Source organism: Clarias gariepinus, chromosome 11 (genome assembly GCF_024256425.1).
Source record: "Clarias gariepinus isolate MV-2021 ecotype Netherlands chromosome 11, CGAR_prim_01v2, whole genome shotgun sequence".
Lineage (NCBI taxonomy): Eukaryota > Metazoa > Chordata > Actinopteri > Siluriformes > Clariidae > Clarias > Clarias gariepinus.
The window spans coordinates 14,257,080-14,274,990 of record NC_071110.1 but is presented as its reverse complement, the minus strand read 5'-3'; the positions used below and the strand labels follow the sequence as shown (position 1 = coordinate 14,274,990).

Sequence of the window (17,911 nt, the reverse complement as noted above, 5' to 3'; positions counted from 1 at the left end):
GTTTTCTTCAGGTACTCCGGTTTCTCCCACAGTTCAAAGACAAGTCGATTAGGCTAATTGTTGTCCCCAAATTGCATGTAGCGTGTGTGTGTGTGCGCCCTGGGATAAACTCTGGGGCCCCCCCCCCAAAAAAACATGATAAGACTGGTATAGACGATGAGTGAGTGAGAGCTTGTGAAACAATAAAAACTAACCATAACCATAAAAAATCATTATGGGATTTATTATGGGCCAGAACTGGTCTGTGAACTGGTCTGATATAGCCACCCAGCAATTTTTTTATTGAATTTCAGATTTTCAAATAAGATTTTAATAGTACTTGGATCATGATGATCCTCAATCAGAGAGGATTAAAGCCCTTGCCTTAGGACCTAACACTACCAGGGCTAGTGTTTAAACTCACTTCCTTCTTATCAGGGCTTAAGCCAGGGCTTCCTTTTTATCAGTAGCCTAATCAGTCACCATAACCATAAAAAGTATTATTTAATAGTAATTACTGTAGTCTTGCCTTGCATCAGTAAGGAGGTGTGTGGCTGCCTGCCTGCAGCTTACGTGCCTTTTGTATGATTGATGCGCAGTATTATGTAAATGATCAAGCTGCAAGTCTACAGACAATTTAGGAGACAGTTTATTATTCTCACCATAAAAAAAAAAAAAAGCATCGGCCACTCTCATCTGCATTTCATGGTTATCTGTATTTCTGGAAACCTCACACCATGCAAAAAGGAACAAGAATCTTTTTTGTCAATAGTGCACGAAGTGAGACATTATCTCATCTACTGTAACTCACTCAGCTGTGGAAAGTTTTCAATGTACTTAAAATGTATTTAAAATCTACTATCTAGCACACTGCACATTCACACACATGCTGCAGCATTGGAGAAATGTCTTCCATTTTAGGTGCTTGTGTAGATGGCAGCTGGAATATTCAAATATTATTCGAATGGTGCCTGCAAAACGTTTGAATAATAATTATACCTGAAATGCTTCTAGCTAATTCAGCATTAACCTTTCTGTTAGCCTAAAATAAAATAAGAAATGAAATCCCATTATTAGTTTTCAGCTTGTTTACTAAGTAGCAACCATGTGCCAAGCACTCGCTCATGACTACAGTACTTCTAGCTATACAAAATAAACTGAACATCAAGATCTATGAAATGTAATGTTAATAAAGAATGACATGTAACCGTTTGTTTTCTGTGTATCTATGCAAGCCAGAGCGCCACACAGATTTTCTCAAATGTATGCAAATCAGCTATGATGCGGCAAAGCAACAAATCCAAACAATGGCTTCAGGGAATTCCTCAGACCAACTGAAAACCTTTACTCTCATAAGGTGTTTTCAAATTGGGCATAATTGATTTTTGCCATGCCTAGGAAGAACTGCCCCCCGCCTCCCTGCTCCCCCACTGGCCGCATTGTTTTTGTTCTCCGTTCTCTGGTACGCTTGCATATTTACACTCGCCGATACAGCATGTACCTACGTGGTTTGCAAGCATAGGTTTGTGAGGAGAAGAGAACAAGCAAGGTAATTTTCATGCTATGCCTAATATTATTGATTTTTGGAAAACATATCAGCTACTGTATGGCTGTGTAGGTCAATGAATGAGATGCATTTCCTTCCATGCTCAGGTACAATTGGCTTTTATATCTGATTTAAACCTTGCCCAGGTTTGCCGTACTGTGCAGGTGACCAGGTCTTCAAGTGTTTCTAAGCCTGGAACCATTCTCTTTTTACTGATCAAAATGTCTTACACTTAGGGGTCAAGCGAAAAACCGATCTGTGAAAACGGCCTGCATTTATCCTGCTTTCAAATGTATTTCATGATCATAAAAACAACAATCAACTATGACATTAAAAACCAAAACATTAAGCCAAATATTGTGTATGTTCCTCTTGTGCTGCCTCAACAGCTGATCATTTGCCTGCTAAACCCCATACACGGCAAGCTGATATGCCCTAAGGTTAGTTCTGATACCTTTCTATCAGGACAATTTTTTTTTTAATCCCTACATGTGGGATAGGAGCAAAGTGACTAGTCACCAGTGTACTGCTATACAACTGATAATTAATGTTATTTAGTTCAGCTGGTGGTGGTGTTAGTGTTGCAGCTAATCGGTGTAGAACAAATAAAACATCATTATTTTGGGGGGGGGTTTAACTACAACTACAGCATTGGATTATGGTTCGGAAAGTCCCAGGTTCAAATCCCACGACCATCAAGTTCTCCCTGTTGGGCCCTTGAGCAAGGCCCTTAACCCGCAACTGCTCAGCCAGTTCACATCCATGAGCAACAACGCTAACAGCCAGCACACACTCCTACACGCGAGAAAGTGGTACTGTAAATGCAGAATAAGAAATCTTACTCACTGAATAGGTTTAAGGCTTGCTGTTGTTCATGTGCCATCAATGACCAGGTCAAGCCATTTACTACTGTCTAATCGAAAGATCTTTTAAAGGTGGGTTTTAAAGTGGCCTTTAGAAGTAGTAAACACAGTGTTTAGTCAAATAGTTTTTAGCATTACTATTCTAAAAGGTCAAGCAAAAAAAAAAACGTAAGCGGATTACTATGGGCTTTGCTCCATGAAATTCCTCCAGCAAACTTGCTTGTGTGTTTTGTTTCAATGCACCATTATCATCAAACGATGACTGTGTGCCTTAACCAGGCGCAGGACAGGCCATCAGTCATCATGTAACAATAAGCTTCCAAACAGCAACTTAACCTGCTACTTAATTAGTGCGGCAACTTGCCAGAGATAATGAACGGTGGCTGAACCGGGAGTACACAGTGAAACGACACCTTACTCTTATCATTTGTGAACATGGAAAGTGACAGCACCAGTTCTGCGGTATAAAACCGTGTGAAACAATTATTGTATAAACCCTGCAGGAATTTTTGGCTGTCAAAGTGTTGTGGAGATGATAATTTGGCAACTGGTGACGCTTTTGTGTCCATCCCAATTACCGATCCGACATCTAAACCTTAACTGACCATGGATGTCGTCAGATGTTATGGACACTAATCATCATAAATGTCATCATAAAAATCAATATAATTAACTGCAACTTTCAAAAATAACATTGTCCCAACATTGGTCCTGATGCTGGACATCACTGCAACTTCATGACTACTGTGTTACAATGGGCATCCAATGTTGGGGCTCCTGCTTAAATAACAAGTGACATTCCACCAACCAAGTGCTGGGCAAGGACCTTAAATCAATATCATCACCATTTTACCTAAATTATGATTAATGAATGATAATTTTTTTTTCACCATAGTTCACTGACAGGGTGGCACAGCGGCATAACTGTTAGCACTTGCACCAAAAGGGGAGAGGGTTCGATTCCCAACTCGGGTCTGTGTGTCTGGAGTTCTCTGCTGTTCTCCCTTTGCTTGGTGGGTTTCCACCCACCAAAGAAATGCAGATAAAGCCTAGCTGGCGATCCTAAATTCCACGTAGTGTGTGAATGAGGGTTTGTGTATGTGTGTGTATTCCGTCTCATGGTCTGGGTCTATTAGAATAGTATTGACATATATTATATTTATTATATTTATAAAATCAGACATGTCTGACATAAACAAGATTACATAGATTAGAGGCTCTAAATGTCAGGTTTGATAAATTTACAATAACCTGCGCAGCCCTACCTCAACCAGTCTCTTTCTTAATCCTTAACACAACCTCTCTTTCCCTAATGTGTTTCTAACTAATCGATCATATAATGACAGCTAAAGAAACCTTAATGTAAAGAACTATACCATGTGCACACTGATACTGCTATTTAAATAATTAGGATCGGATTAGATACAAAGTGAAAGTTAGAATATATATATATAAAAACTTAATGTAACCCTTAATTAAAACATAACCTTGGAATCCTGGGAGGAATCCTGCAAGTGCCTGGGGAGAAAGAAAAAAAACTTGTGCATTTCTTAATTTCCAAGTTGTTTACACAAATTGATGATTCAGTCAGTAAAGTCTGCTAAAATATAACTGATGACATAAAAAATCTAACACAACCCACAAACAAGATATTGGTCTTGTTTTTCAGAGATAAATATTTCCTTTTTTGGTGAGATTTCTGTATCCCACAAAAGTTTATGATACACTTTCTATTTCTCCTTCATACATGTACACACACACACACACACATACACACACACACACAGACACACACACACACAGACAAACACACACACAGACACACACACACAGACACGGGTGGCCAACATGTATCTAGACAGTGTGTGCCGTTTGGCGTCTGCATACAGAGCAGGTGTCGTCTGTTCATGTTTGCATAAGTGACATGCGTTGAAGTCATCAGGAGGTTAAAATAAACTGTGTATATTGTGAGTGTGTATAAGCTAAAGATGGCAAAAAGTTTATATATAGTCCAGACAGATATAGTGTGTGTTTATGTATAGCCGAGCAGATGGCCATTAATAGATAGGTTTTATGACACACACACACACACACACACTACACTACACACACACACACACACACACACACACACAGACACACACAAAGATCATACTTGTAGAGTATGAGTATTGTCTTGTAGAGTACAACTAATCTTACGCATTATCTAATTTTTTTAGTTTTTTCAAATAAATTTCACATGCATTGTTAAACAATTCACATGACCCAATAAGATCAAAATCCTAATGTATTCCCATCATCAGGATGTCCCACACAAATGCACAAACATTTCCAACGAATTAACACCCATTTCAGCATTAACACCCCCCACCCTCAAACAAAAAACAATAAAGAAAACAACAAAAGATCCAACAAATTAGCTTCGTCCCTTCATTTTACAGCTCTCATGAGTAATCTGGCTTTTTCCTTGAAATGATCCAGAGCCTCTGGTTGGTAATGGCAGCATTCCATCCCACATAGCCCAGGAAATAAACAGGAGGAGAGATTAAACAGAGCGGTGGAGGGAACAGAGCTGGAGAGGTTCTGCTGGGCGGATGCATTAGAGTCCCTCTGCAACTCGCATTAAACTGCTCGGCTTCCCCGATAGTCAAAACAGAGCTTCGGGAAGACCAGCAGCTGTGGCATGCTTGACATGATAGTAAAGAGCTAACCACCCACAACAAACTCGCACACACACGCAGGATTGGACATGTCTCAAGTGCTCAACTGGCTTCGTACCGTGAGAGTTTCGTAATTCAGGACATTTGCGATGATGCCCGGCTATAAATGCAGTCATCCATACGCTTGATGATTTCACAAAAAGGATGAAGCACATGACTCAACAAAAACATGAAGTAACTTTACCCTGGAATACTTTTTTTGTATTAAATTGCAGGGCCTACTCTTAGATAAGCAAAGGCAGCAAATGGAAACTTAAGACTGTGAATGTGAAAGGACGCGTGAAACGCCAATCCTGTTCCTGTTTACTGAACGTTTGTGCAATCAGACCTATTTTGTAAGCAGCCACTTCAAGACCGAAAAAAAAAATGTGAATCTCTGAATGCATGCTAGGCCTCATTCAAAAAGCTGCTCGAGTTAGCGTTATGAGTGACAGCAAGGCATTCTGGCTAATCAGAACTCTTTGTGCCGCTTCCTATGTTCCCTGCCATCTGTGCTGCGATGGGTTTTTGTGCTCCCGCCACACTGAAATCAATGTGGCGCAGGGAGTGAATGTCGCTAATTCTGACTTTAACCATGCTATCAATTTGACAGAGGGCTAAACAGCTTTTGGAGCACGTCTTGTCTCGATAGATAGGCTCTGTAACACATTAAAGGGATTTTAGCAAAACTACATATCAAAGCAATGGTCTTGAATCTCAATAGACTTTTTCTCTAACAGCAGCTCTCCCAATGCTGGCATGTGCAAGACAAATCATATGTTTATGTTATTGTCTTCAGTCTAACATAGTATCATTTCTGGCCATTTGCTAGCTTAATGCTAACACTTCTCCGCTAGATTTCCCCAGGGTTGGCGATACACAGCTAACATGGCCTACACAACAGAAGTGCTTTAACATATTACACGGAACAGACAGTCGACTTTCTTATTAAGAGTTCTAAACCTTAGATGATCAAGCGGCACAAGATGAAGATGAACAAGCTATTGAAGTAGCTTTTGAACTGCAAAATGCTATTGCCTATCTTATGCGTTTTAATGCCCTGTGTATCTCAAAGTTACATACAGTATATATTACATGTTGATAGATGAACCAATACTGTAGCATTGCAAGTGTCACAGTTATACTACAGAGGCCCTGACTAATTATATTTATCCTCCTCAATCACACGACCAGAAAGAAAGCCAGTAAAAAGAAAGTGTTATAAAATTATTCAGATGATAAAATTGCACCATTCCAGAGCACCACTAAAATTAATGCTTACAAATAAATAACTAAATAAACAGTGAATTGTAAAAGGGAGCACATAAAACAATCAATGCAAGAAGCTTGCACAGGCAGTGGTGACTCAAATGGTTAAGTCTCTGAGTTAATGACTGGAAGGTCGTTGGTTCAAGCCCAACCACCACCAAGTTGCTCTTGAGCATGGCCCTTAACCCTATCTGATCCAGGGGTGTTGTATCCTGGCTGACCCCAACTGCCTTAATAGGAAAAAATAATTTCACTGTGCTGTACTGAATCATGAACTGACATTGAGAAGCCAATGAGTCATCTGATATTCAGGCTGTAGTTTTGACCATGAACCTTTTTGTTGTTACTTGCCCAACAGCCATTTTTTTCCCACACCAAAATAGAACAAAGTAGCCCAACTGATTGGATAACTGTCCAATCTGGCAACAGAACTCACAGCATTTCGAGTGTTACATCCTACGTCATAATGTCACAATATTGTGCATCTCCGATAAGCAGGTTATTGTAAGCAGGTTATTGTAAGCAGGTTATTGCCGCAAGACAAATTGCACGAGTTCTACACAATGCAGAAGTTCAGCAGTAACAAAACTGTGTCCTGACGTGAGAGCTGGAAAAGGGAAGTATTTGTACACTACAGATTAAGCAAGGCTCTGATGTAAAAAAAAAAAAAAAGTCAGGTCCATGGTGGGCAACTGCCAGTACTGCCAAGCTGCAAATCCTCTAAGCCTCATCTGCTTGATTGTACCCTGCCCCAAATATATGTTGTTTTGAATAAAATGTACAAACAAATGAGCCAATGTAAATAGACACATGTGCTGCCAAGATGGGAACCCCTGAATACGACTGCAGCGGTGGTGAGTAGGGATCGGATTTGTTAGATGATCCAAATCATTTGTTCATTTATTTATAGAGCCACAGAGACCCGAACATTTCATGTAAGCATAAACTTTACCGACATTCAAGAAACGAGATTTTATTTACTATTTGTACACATACCAACAGGAACAGGTGCATTGGAAATGTTTTGTGCAGACGCTCTCGGAGTCGGTGATAAAAATCAAGAAAGATAAGGAAAGTAATATAAACATATTTGTAATACAGGAAATAAATAGTAGAAAAAAAGTGTTAGACTACAAACACTATAAACACACTATAAACTATACACATTATGAAGTTCCAAGAAATTCATTGTGTAGGCTATAACTAAAAAGATCTTATTTTTCTATTTATTTATTTTGTATGTATATACAGTATATATATATATATATATATATATAATTATATGATATGATTATATGATAATAACACTATTTGTGATATTACTGTACACAAACAAACATGTATGTAAAGTAAATAAAAGAGACATTTTAAACATGCATGACAATCTGTGTAAATGTTTCAGATAAATAACACTTATATACACTTAGAAAACAGCATTTGTACCTGTCCCCCCTCACTATACTTACATTCTAAGTGTCAGTAATTAACCTCATGCCATTAGCATATATGCTAGCTAATGCTAGTTCTAGTGCGAAATGAACACTGAATAACCACTATGGATACATATTCCATAAACAGAGACAGTTTTCTGCATAATTCGTAGGTTTCCTTATACAGTACACTGGTATAGGCAGACTGTTACCAGAGTGCGTGTAAAGCATGGCTAGGTGCGTGTGTCTGCGCATGCATATAGGTTGTCAGAGGTTAGAGCACTCAACAACATAACTTCCCTGATAGCAATGACTGCTGACGTGAGGGTCCACAGGTCATCGCGGGCAACCATTGCCTAGCGACGTCTGCCGGTAAGGGTATGAAATGGATGGTAGCATGTACTTGCTAGCTCTAGAAAACTAAATTACATTACATTACATTTGACCCTGTTATTCATTTAAGAGCAAGATGTAACACAACACTGTGAAAATGAGATATTGTTGTTTTCCATGTGGTGAATGTTTTTTTTTTTTTTTTAACTTAAGAGAACTGAAACAATATTGCATGCTTTTTTTGTACTATCTGGGATTTCGTTCAGGGTGTACCAACATTATAAATAGCTCTTTGACATTTGTTTACATTTCCAGTCAAAAGTTTGGACACGCCTTCTGTTAGAATGGTCTTTCCTGATTTTTTTTTTCTTACTATTTTGTAAAACAATGTTAAAGGCATCCAAAATATTTAATAATCTCCTTTGACCAGTTGATATTAAGATGTATTTGCTACTTATGCTCTGTAAAGCCTTCATGACAGCTCTAATTCTAGATGCAGTTAATTGGTGATTCTACATGCTGTTAATTGGAGGCTGGTGACTCTAAATGAACTTCTCCTTTGCAGCAGATGTAAGTTTTGGTCTTGCTTTCCTGGGATGGTCTTCATGAGAGCTTGATCATGGTGCTTAATGGGCTTTGCGAATGCACTTAATAATACTGTTTTTGAAAGAACTACTCTAGAACAGCTGACCTTCATGTGATGCCTTCAAGCATCACACACCTGCAATCCTCATATTATATGAACAAGTGTGTAATGTCTAATTTACAGCCATGAAAGCTGCTGTTGAAACAGGTATTCCCTTACACAATAGCAAATGGTATTCAATACACAGCACGGTACTGAAGAATATTCCGAACCTGGAAAAAAAGCATTATTATGTTCTTAACTAATAAATTTTAAACTAATAATATTTACACGTCCTGATGTTGGTTTAATCTGTTTGGGTCGCTTGCTGAGAGACAGGCTATGATAACTATCCTCGAAATGTAATCCTTTCCCTAGATTGTTCACACCCTAATAAAGCTCTCATTGAGCTGAGGTCATTTGCTTGGAAAGGCAATATTTCACACCAGCCTGTGACATCTGCCTGCAGGAAGACACTGCTTTTTTTTGGACACAAGGCTCGAAAAAAGCGATGGTGTCCCTCGAACAACTTTCTTTCTCGTCTCGACTGAGCCGCCTGGAGCACTTTTAATCAAGACCCGCCTGCTTAACAATCTGTTCACCATGTGACCCCAGTCATATGTCATACGCATACACACATATGTGCTCTCTCACTCTCTCGCTTACTTACTTAATCTGTAACACACACACACTAGTGCCTGCAGTACCCTTGCGCAAGATGACATCACCTGTAATAAAGTCGTCAGCTGTCGAAACCAGCAGAAAGGTCTTGCGCGCGTCATTAATACCATCCATGCTTGCACATGTGCAATTTAGCAATTTCAAATTTGAAAGCATAGGCATGATATATCTCTAAGAAATACTTCTAAGACAAACAGTTCCATGGAATCAGTAAGATCCATGCTAGATATGAAGAAGAAGAAAAACTTAGCAAACGACCTACTGTACATACTGTAATTCCTGCATATCTACTTCCAAGTAACTGTATATTCATAGCAATAATCTGAAATTTTTCCATGGAAATATGAGCTCAGATCTTAAGAATCCTACTTGCATCTGATGATTTTTGGCTCTCAGCTGGTGCACCATAACATCAGCAAGTATTTTTAGATTAAAAGATCATCTTAATAGGATAATACACGCATAACTCCTAAGTATTTAAACTGACTGTATTAGGAAGTAGAGGGAGGCAGTTAGCAGGTATCCACTTCATTACCTGTTATTGTTCCCACCGAGTTCCTGATAAATTTTAACAGACTATGCAAAGAATTGAGGGCACCTGAAGTCATGACCCCGTTTAAATAAGTGTCATGAGCTTAGCAGAGCGAAACATGCAACAAACAATCATGTGCTCTGAAATAGCTAAATTAGTGTTTGGCCATTTATAGCAGTCCCGTGGAACAACTAATTTTAGTAACAGTCTGGTACAGGTTTGTGACTTTAATACTCAAATTCCTAGAATGCTTATTACAGATCAGTCAGCCCATTATTAGTCAGGATAATCTGGAAGTAGAAGACTGGAAACTTGCCTGTGTGTTGAATTCACGTCAGACTGTAAATGCGTTACTATAAAATGGATTTAATTTGTATGAAAAGTTTTTTTTTCTTCTGGATACGATGGATGTTCAAGTAAATCCAGGACGCTTGATTGTGCAAAAATACAGAACACAGTTATGAGAGTAAAAACTCCCTTTATTTTTCTACATAATCCCCTGCTGCACTAATGCACTTATCCCAGTGCTTCACTAGTGCTTGAATACCATTAAGGTAGAACATTTTTCTCAGTGTGTCATGACCAGATTGCCTGCTTCAAATCTGAAAAGCTGGCCTCCCAGGACTCCTTGAATGGCCCAAACAGGTTTTCTGTAATGTGCAAGCGGTGATTGTGTGAACAGTTCATATAGACTGGTACGTCTCTTCCACAAGTTGGCGACAAGTTATTTCAAGGATTTTCAAGGATCAGGCGTTTTACTCCCTGAATGTTCATTGAAACGACAGCAGTGCAGCTCGAGCAGGGTTGTCAGTCCTGGACTTTCGGCCTTCGTTAAAATGTTTCCACCATTCAAATGCTGAACTGCTGCTAATAGTCTCATGACCGTACTGTATTTAAACTCGTCTGTAAATGTTGAACGGTTTTATGTCTTAAGTCATGAAAAATTTCATCACAAGTCTTAGTTTGAGTTTGAAATGACCCAGATGATCTGCCCACATATATGTCTATTTTTTAACCTGCCTGAACAAACACCTTATAAGTTAATATACAGTACATGCACAAAAACACAATCAATTAAAAAATGACCACAAACCGGTAGGTAGGTTTATAATCAATCATAAACTGTCACCAAACACTTTAAGAATAACAGTAAGAGCATGCAAATTTTACGAGCATACAAAACATGGAAGAACACCAATATCACCAAAAGTTCTAAGACAAACAAATCACCAAAACTTAAATTAATACGTGTGAACTTAAAATAGCTAAAGTTTACATGAACAATATTTATGCCTCATTTCTAAAATTAAAATCATGCTGATTAGAGTTCCAACTTGACTGTTTACATGGAAGCTGATTCAATAAGATGAACAAAAAGTTAATCGTATTATAATTTTTTTTGACACTGTGAATTGTTTAATTTGCCAGAAATTAACAGAAGCATTTTCCTCCAACTTAGGTTAAGTTTGTCTTTCCATCTTTTCGCAAAATATCCACCTTCTGCATTAAGATTGGCTTATAAGAATTCAATGCTATCTATGATTGGTTAGCTGCTTTACTATGTATGAAATGGTGAGCCAATCTTGCCCCTCTGATAATCAATCAATAAACAATCTGTTACCCTCCATCCTGAGAACTGAGGCACAGTGTTTCCTGTAGGTGCCATCCAGAGGAAGTCTGGAGCCTGCTACCGCTGCAGTTTAATTTTCAGCAACCGCACAAACAGGTACAATCCCAGGACGCGCTGAAGGACGCTATATAAAGATCAAACATGTCTACCTTCACATCCTGACTCAAGAGTGGTCCGGGAAACCGGGTCAAGCCGGAGACCCCATTAGAGGAAGTTTATTTCCTATCGCCTAATAAATTTAATTTAATTGAATAAGGCAGAAGTGCTAAATTATTGACACATCACGTAGTTCACGATTCATAGTAGTGGAAAATGTCCACGAACTGGAGAGTAGAACCCTAGGGTTTCTGTTTTTCATCTGGCACCTTCTGATACAGCACTGTGTCTGTGTTTTGTCTCAGGATCCACAGCGAACCCTTAGCACGTCTGATAAAGCTGAACAAGGAAAATGTCTGTGAGGCGCAATGTTGTCTGTCAAGGCAGGAACTGGGAGGTGTTCAGTGTTGACCTGCAGGAGTCAGACCTTCCCAAAGACCCTCTTCAAAACAAGTGCGCTGAATCTGGACAAACTCACTTCCCTCAACCATGATCCAGATGTACACATAACATCCATTACTTGAATAACAGCATACAACTTTACAAAAAAAATATACTGGATCTGCGATGCACCTCTTTTAATTCCAGATATACGTGTCTGCAAACAGGCACGCACACACACGCACATGTGGAAAACACAAAGGCATGAAGATATTTTGCACTCACTTTAGTTTTGATACGATCAGTCTGGAATCCTGGGATGGACCAGGCAAACAGGGGTGTTTGTGAAGTGATGTCAGAGAAAACAGCCAGGAGAGTGGGTGGCACCACCTAGCACTATCGCTGCAGGCTACTCTAGTTACACACACTCTCACTGCCTGTTATTACAGAAAATACACTGGAGCTTTATCTTAAATGGTTGAATTTGATCTTAAATGCTACGTTTATCTTAGGGCAGATCAGCCCAGCTCTTCTCCAGCCATGCCAGATAATCCTATATAATCATAAAACATGTTGAGCCTTCTAGTTAGCATGTAATGTCACATGCACTTAGTTTATATTTTGCACATTGTTGCTTACTTTTTTTTTTAACTTTCGTTAACATTTTGACCTACTTTCACTTTGGTTAACAGGTTCCTATATTACCCCACATTACCCACTTAAAGTGAGACAGATGCAGCATCTTTTAGTAGATCCTGCTTACTCACGTCCTCATCTGTACACTCCACTCGATCAGGTCAGCATCCAAATCTTTAACTTTCATGCTAAAATATGACCATCGCTGCCATTGTGCTAGTCATCTCATAGCTCCGTAACGATCTGAGTCATGTCTCTGTCATAACTTGCACTGTACTCTGTACTTGCACTGTAGTCCAGTCTCCACTGCTCTAAACTGGATTTAACAATCAAGTCTAGAGTCTAACCCTAAGCACATTAGAAAATATTTTAAATTAACATATTTTATGCGTTTGAGGGTGGATTCTGGACATGGCAGGGTATTAACGTGACAATAGTTGTAGGAAGAGGAAACGAAGAGCTGCTGTTATGGGAAATGCCAGAACTGTCCCTCCACTTCCGATCGCTGGTTTTATTATAGGTATTGTGGCGGCGGCGCTGCCTGCGGTGCGGCGGCGCGGAAAACAATTTTAAGCTTCAGATATTGTTTGAGAACGACTTCAGTATAGAACAGCTGTGTTCATTATCTACATGTCACGTTTTATCATAGAGAAGCTTCGCAGTTATGCGTGCTTAATGATGATTGATGATTAATAATGTAACAAGCTTTTCCTGGCAGCAGCATGAAATGACTGGATCAAGATTGTTTTTTATACTTTCTGGAATTGTCAGATTAGATCGGAAATTGGTTTGTGTGTTGCTCTCACTTGTTCATAAATGTTTTTAAGGAATCATGAGATTTTGAAAGATGTGGCTTTAATTCAACATGATTACAAGGCATTAATATTAGACATTATAATAAAAGCTTTTAAATAAAATCATGAATGCGTCATGATCACAACAAATTTCACATATTTTACATATATTTGAAATTCTAATTTGTTGATAGAACTGCATTAGCAAATATACAATGCTGTAAAAAAGTATTTTTCCTGATTTTTTTTTGCATATTTTTAATTCAGATCAGTAAGTAAGTAATTAAATATTAATATTAGAAAAAGCTAACCTGTGTAATCACAAAATGCAGTTTTTAAATGATCACTTAATTTATTAAGCTAAAATCAAACCTACCTGACCCTATGTGAGAAAGTATTTGCCCCATGAACCTACTAAGTGATTGTGCGACCCATAAGGGCAACAACTGCATTTAAGTGTTTGTGATAACTGGAAATAAGCCTTTCACATCGCTGCAAAGAATTTCTGGCCCACTATTTTTTTATATCAGTATTTTCAGAATAGTTTTAATTAAGCCACTTTGGAGAGTTTTCGACCATGAATGACATGGTCCAGATTAAAGTCCAGAATTTGACTAGGCCACTCTGAACCATTATTTTTGTAAAAGACTCATTGATGGTTATCGCAAATGCTTGATTGCAGTTGTTGCCACCAAGGGTGGCACAACCAGTTATTAGGTTTTCTTTTAATTTTCACAAAGGTCCAGGTAGTTTTGGACAGTGATTCCATTAATAAATGTATTAATTCTGGTTATCTTGGTGTAATATTAAAATTTGTTTTGTAAGTGTGACAAATATGCAGAAAAAATAATGCTAAGATCTTTACTGATCTTTTATACCAAATATATTTTCACAGCACTGTACAGTAAATGAGATCTAACCCAGGCCAAATCTGATCTGACTTGTAAAGTTTGAAGCTACAATATTCTCTATGAATTGACCTCCATCTTTTTTATGGAATAGTCTCCCACTAACAAACAATAGTTTCACATTTTGTCTAAAAGACACCTGGCCACAGCACTGTGAGAAGCAGAGGTGAGCAAGCCAACTATTGTCAGAAATTGCTGATGTTAGTATGAGTGTAAAACGTGGCAATCCATTTAGTCCTTAATGTTTCCCCTTTCCTTTTTCTATTACACTATAATATCATAAACAATCAGAAGAACACCACTAACGTACTTTGTTTTTTATACAGTACAATATGGTTTCCACTGGAAAGTGAATGAGACAGCAATTGCTTTTATATTATTATTTTTCATCTTGTAATTGGCAAACCACTAGTGAACTTGCCCTGTACTGATGCTGGCTATCGAGGTAATAAGTAACAGCTTAATGCTACAATTTTCCAGTAAAAATACTTGTTAATTATTCACATTATAACCAAAGGGAGTGACTCTCCTTATTTATTTTATTCCCCTGGCTGTCAGGGGACATTTTCTTGTCTGAATCTTACATTATTTTCCCTTTTACAATTTTATTTTTAAAATTTTCACTTATCATTTTTACTGCAAAGTGGTGAAGGCAGGTCTACGCACACATGTAGGACCATTACGTAAACGAGCTAATGGTGGTTTGGTTCATTTTGATTACTTACGATTACATACGATTTGGTCCTTCTTGCCCCAATTTGGACAATGTGAATGAGCATGACATGCTAGTCAAGACAACAGACACCACTATTTTCTAATTGTTGCCATAGGGCACTAACTGACAGAATTGTTTGTGCTTTGTATTTGCATATGATTTGCAAGACACAACTGAGGTTCAGGTGATACGTTCTGGCCTACTATGAGGCTGTCTGAGCAGTCGCACAAACACTCTGTTGTTGTCGGAACACCGAAGTCCACGACTGCTTAAAATATCTCAGTAGATTAGGACAGTAGCAAAGTCAGATGACAGCAATCTTTTCTGCTAAATAGATTTTTAAATTTCTTGTTTGGACAATTAGTTCTCTTGATGAGGCCAACTGACAGGATGTCATTCTTGTTTCATCTTGTCTTTTGCTAAGTATACGGACTATTTCGTGTTTTTCAAATGTCCTGCTTAGTTTGTAGAATAAATAAATAAATTAATAATAAAAAAAAGAAATCAATAAACGCTGACATTTACATGTGACGTTACGTTACGCCTTTTCTGTGGACGCAGCTGCTCTGTTTGTTTTGACATCAGCAGTTCCTGCCTAGCTGCACAAAAAACACGATCCTTATATGTAAAAGAAAAAGGAAATGACCTAGTAGAACTTCATATGAACAGGTCAAGAATGACTTCTCACTTCGCCAAAATTAAGAAAATGACTGATGGAAAGGAGGAAGAGGAAAAGATATGACATCATGGGTGTGAGTGAAGAGAGGTTCTATAATGCAATCCTGTAGATAAACATAGGCCAGCTGTATTTAGAAAAGCTGGAGCTTCTGCTTTTTTTTTTTTTAATCCATTATCAGCTCTGACGAGGTGGAAACCATTAGTCCTCAGTGTCCAGACAGCAAGAGTGAACGGGATGGGGACCGCATCTTCTAACGCACAACAACAAATGATTTATGTGATGCATTACTGTAACGCTATCAGATGAGAGGCAGACTGCTTTCTCAACGGGAACAGTTGTATGGACAGCTGTCCCAAACAGAATTAGTAGACAGACGGTGGCTCCATGGTATCTTTAATGCCTATTGTGCACACAGTTTGGGTAAGTGTTACAGTCAAACACAGATAACATCCTGATTTAGTACCCAGGCTGTTACCACCAGAATGCATACTGGTTGTTTATATTTATAAAGTGGGAAACATCTGTTTTTATTTATGTTTATATTTTTTTCTTTTCCCCCAAAAGAGTCAGAGGGAAGGGAATGATGTTTCTGGCAGCCACTAGGGCGCACCTGCTGTCTCTGGGAACCACCTTAACCATCCAGTGTCTATAAAGCATCATGATAAAGCTGCTTTATAACTTCATATGCTTTAATACCTACACAATCCAACATAAGAATTGGAATTACTGTATAAAAGATCTCAATTAGTGTTACACAATACAAAGTTGAAACACACACACACACGAATGTACTTACATATCTACGAAGTTTTTTCTCCGGTGGGGATTTTCTCAGCCAGCCTTGGCAAATGATTTCTCCTCCGCTCATTTTTATTTTCCCTCTCCCTCTCTTTCCCAAAGAAGCCCGATCACAACAACACTCACTCACTCACTCACACACACACACACACACACAGGCGCTCGTATGATCAGATGATGATGATGATGCAGGTCCATTTAGGGAGAACGCAGAAGCGCGCGCTCCGCCGGCCCATTTATTACTGACGCGAGAGCGCGCGTAGTTTATCCGGAGAGCTCGGAGACGCGCACCGTCCCGACAGCGCACACTGGAAGCTCCGAGACAGAAGGAGGAGTAACGCGGAGTGCAGGAAGTCGGCTGGCGCGGAGGATTTACGCCGCGTCGTTACCGTCCACACCACGCCCGCGTAACAAACCCGAGTGTATAAGTGTAGCAGCGCTCATCCTCAAGCTCAGGTCCCGACCACAAACACACACACACACGCCTCGCTGTGAAATCACTCCTTCTCCTTCTCCAGGCAGCTGATTATAGTGTTCTAGCGAATCACAGTCACGAAGAGGCGTGGTCTTAACAAAGGAAGGCGGGGTTCAAACTCGGGTCCTGTACACAGTCCTGGGAAGTGGGCGGCGCTTTCTGCTGACAGTCATGCGCGTGCAGTTAGTGCAGCCAAAAACCCAGAAGCTACTGTAATTATTTCCATTAATTTTTTTTCTTATTAACTAAATAAACATAAAACCTTATTAAAATCTAAGTCGAAGGTCAAAATTTCCACAAATAGTTTCACAGCTCGTTTAGACCGCCAATTTAATGTATAAAGCTAGACTTGTTTGTTTATTTTCTTTGTTTAAAAAAAGAAAAATGACTACTGTACTTCTAAAAAAAATGTTCTCTGTAGAGAAAAAAACTGCTGAGTTCATCAAAAGGCTAAAACAAGCAATAGTTATCAGTTTACTCACTCATTATCTATATTGCTTTAGTAGCAATGTAACTACTTAATACTATTAACTGTTCATAATTGTTAATAATACAGTATTAACAATTACTGCTTAATAATGATATTTAAAAAAGTATTTATCAGTTCATTAAATAATTATTTATCAGTTAATAAGAACACTAAATAGCAATGCACCAGCGAGCAAAGATGTTCTACCAGTTTGACCAGCTCAGCATGTATTTTGGCAATTGGTAGCTTGTGGACGAAGCAGAAATGACAAAAACCGGGATTTAATACCTTACATAATCCCCTGCTACACTAATGCACTTAACCCAGCATTTCACTAGCGCTTGGGTACAATCAAGGTGTAAAGTTTTGTCTG

General features: G+C 38.7%; 1 protein-coding gene across 2 annotated transcripts in view; it reads right to left on the bottom strand.

The window, feature by feature from the left end:
- The window catches only part of gab2 (GRB2-associated binding protein 2), a 62,135-nt gene extending 45,053 nt beyond the window's left edge, over nt 1–17,082 (bottom strand). For both annotated transcript variants that reach the window (XM_053507083.1, XM_053507082.1), the window contains exon 1: nt 16,593–17,082. Coding sequence is in view for 1 of the 2 variants with exons in the window: in XM_053507082.1 (XP_053363057.1) it covers nt 16,593–16,664 (72 nt within the window). In the remaining variant the exon portion in view is untranslated. The remainder of the gene's footprint in view (nt 1–16,592) is intronic.
- Nucleotides 17,083–17,911: the final 829 nt, after the last annotated feature.